General features: G+C 42.4%; 1 protein-coding gene across 1 annotated transcript; it reads right to left on the bottom strand.

The window, feature by feature from the left end:
• Positions 1 to 929: 929 nt before the first annotated feature.
• On the bottom strand, positions 930 to 1,951 carry LOC143956714 (olfactory receptor 52K1-like). The gene has a single exon (XM_077466906.1). The coding sequence runs from the start codon at positions 1,911 to 1,913 to the stop codon at positions 978 to 980; it is 936 nt and encodes a 311-aa protein (XP_077323032.1). The 5' UTR covers positions 1,914 to 1,951; the 3' UTR covers positions 930 to 977.
• Between the last annotated feature and the right edge of the window lie 1,243 nt (positions 1,952 to 3,194).

The following is a 3,194-nucleotide window of genomic DNA, read 5'->3' as shown; positions in this document are numbered from 1 at the left end:
TTTATTTTTATTTTTTTAATTTAGCATTTTTTCTTGTTTGTTTAGCAAAAAATAAAACTCCCAGCTGTAATTAAATACCACCAAAAGAAAGCTCTATTTGTGGGAAAAAAAATGATAAAAATTTCATTTGGGTACAGTGTTGTATGACCGCGCAATTGTCATTCAAAGTGCATCAGCACTGAAAGCTGAAAATTGGTCTGGGCAGGAGGGGGGTTTAAGTGCCCGGTAAGCAAGTGGTTAAGTTGCTGTTATGAAATGTAGTAATTACCGTATTTATTGGCGTATAACACACACTCTTTTCCCCTTAAAATCAGGGAAAAATCGTGGGTGTGTGTTATACGTTGATCCACCCTGTGTGGAGGAGAGAGCGCGGCCCATATACACATAGCCGAGTGTACTGTGTACTCAGCTAGGCTTGGCTCCGCTCGCAGTCACGCCCAGTCCCACCATTGGACCTGTGTTATATCCATCAGAGGAGCTGGGCCAAGGGGCGGGACTTGGCGGGACTGCGAGAGGAGCCGAGGGGAGCTCAGAGGGGCCAAGTACACAGGACTCTGTGTATCTCGGCTGCGCTAATTTTAAATCGATAAGGCTGCATGTCCCCTGTCACACTTGCCGGGTCCTCCTAGCTCTCTCCTCTCCTCATGCTGTGACAGCACATGAGAAAAGTATTTAATATAACTGACAAGCGGTTCTGGGAGGAGGACCATGGATGCCTTCCCTGAACAACAGAGCCGCGCTGTACCCATCTTTTGGCTATAGTGTGGTTATGAAGTGGTTAATAGGGAGACATTCTTCCATGTTCTTTGCTCAGCCCAGATTCACCATAATTCAATGATTCAATAAATAAACAAATAAATAAATACACATTTTTATTGTAACCTTGGTTTAGTATTTGCAGCAAACTCATACTAAAGGAAATACAGCTTTGGTAAATAAGGTCCTGTCTGTGATGGAACTCGTAGTTGATATTCATTTTACAGTTGTGTGATGACTTTGTAAACGGCAGTCCTGATCTCCTTGGTCTTCACACCATAAATCATGGGGTTTATGGCTGGTGGGATGAGCACGTAAAAGACGGCCATTATGATGTGAACACACGGGACAATGCTACCTATCCTGTAGGTCACACAGGAGAAGGCCCCCAGGGTGTAGGACGTGAGGAAGACGAAGACATGGGATGTACATGTGCTAAAGGCTTTCTTTTTGGCAGCCCTAGAGGAGAGCTTCAACACTGACCTCAGGATGAAGAAGTAGGACACAGCAATGAAGGTGACGTCACATATGATGACAAACAGGACAACGGTCAACCCAAAAACACTATTGATAGTAATATCAGTACAAGCCAACTTCACCACTGCCATATGGTCACAATAGCAGTGAGCAATACGGTTGGTCTGGCAGTACGGTAATCTACTGGCCATCACTGGACATGGAGTCACTATAATGGTTCCTCTGATAAGGAAAACTGTGACTATCTTTCCTATTAAAGTGTTGGTCATTGTGGTCGTGTAATGGAGAGGGTTGCAGATTGCCACGTATCTGTCAAAGGCCATGGCCAAGAGAATTCCAGATTCAAAAGAGCTGAAAAAATGGATGAAGAACATCTGAACAAGGCAGGAGAAGGAGGTGATCTCCTTGAGGTTCATCCAGAAGATGGCCAACATTCTCGGGACAACGGAGCTGCATACAATTATGTCAGCTATGAACAAAATAGAAAGAAAATAGTACATAGGGCCATGCAGATGTCTTTCTGTCATAATCAGGCTCAACAGCAGACTGTTCCCGATGACGGCCATCAGGTACATCACGAAGATGGGGATGGAGATCCATACGTGAGCCGACTCGCAGCCTGGAAGGCCTTCCAAGAGAAACACACTGGGGAAGGAGATCGAAAGGTTTTCCGATGGCATGATGACTTTAAGAATCAGGATTTACAGGACAGACATGGTGATCACCTGTAAAGATAAAAAGACATTGGTGGTAAATGTATGGAGATACAAAACATAGACGTTCAGCAATTTATAGACTTTTATTACTGGTCTTCTGAATATATCCAGAGGATACGTTCTTTAAAATGTCAAGTCACAGAAAAAGAAATTCACCTAACTTTATCAATCTCATCTTTTAATATTAAAGAACACTTTCAAGAGTCATATGTGGGTGATCTCCTTCAATTTACTTTCCCTTAGAGCAGCCTTTCTCAGCTAGGGTTCCATGAAAAGCCTAGGGTTCCTCCAGAGGTTGTTAGGGGTTCTTTGAGCAATGAGCACTTTCTGCCCCTCAGATAAGTAACCATTGATACAACATATCTTTTAACATACCTTTAACCACTTCCCGACCAGCCTATTGTCCAATGGGTGGGACATTAGTCATTTTTGGTGGACCTCATATGATGTCCTCCCGAAAATGCACTGCATTGCTGCCCGATCTGTCATCGGCTGTGCCCATTTGACCTGATCGCCCCAAAAGAATAATCAATAAAAGAATAATCAAGAACAATCAATAATACCGGTGTCCCCAGTGGAGGATTTCCCCTCTCTTCCTGTTCTGGTGTTTTGGATTTCATGTCACTTTCTGTCTCAATGAAAACAGCGACACCGGGACGTATAGAGAGGGTAAATCTCCCCAGTGCGGGGGGGACGCAAACAGCAATACGGATCGAACATGGGATCCAAATCTCCTACACTCCATTCCTAAACTACAGACGGGGAAAAAATAGGGTCAACAAAACCCCGGGACTTTAAAGGTGCTAAATATTATAAGGTAGATGAATTCAGAAGAGTATGTATCATAAAATAACACATTTTTATTTTTATTTAATTTACAAAAATATAAACCAATATTTACAGCTTGATAAAATTGTTTTTCCACATCCAATGTTTTACAATAAAGCAACAAAATAAATATGTATCACTCTGGGTACACCACTCGACATGTTTCGCTCGTTTGAGCTTCCTCAGGAGTTTAAGGTACACTTTTTGGATAGACTAAAAATAAAAAGATATGGATCAAAAAATATATGCCCCTTATTTTATTTTGTATTTGCTGAGATTTATTTTATTCAACAGTATTTTCCTCTTTGGTGATTCCCACTTCCTCCAGATGCAGGGGGTGGCTATGGGGACTAAATGTGCTCCCTCATATGCCAACCTGTATCTGGGGGGGGTGGGAATGAAATTTGTACTATCGAG

Source organism: Lithobates pipiens, unplaced genomic scaffold (genome assembly GCF_037356315.1).
Source record: "Lithobates pipiens isolate NorthernLeopardFrog02 unplaced genomic scaffold, aLitPip1_a1.2 Scaffold_41, whole genome shotgun sequence".
NCBI lineage: Eukaryota > Metazoa > Chordata > Amphibia > Anura > Ranidae > Lithobates > Lithobates pipiens.
This window is presented reverse-complemented; position numbering and strand designations above follow the sequence as displayed.

Excerpts from the sequence above, each read along its gene's own strand:
- LOC143956714 (XM_077466906.1), bottom strand. The coding sequence starts at position 1,913 with ATGCCATCGGAAAACCTTTCGATCTCCTTCCCCAGTGTGTTTCTCTTG.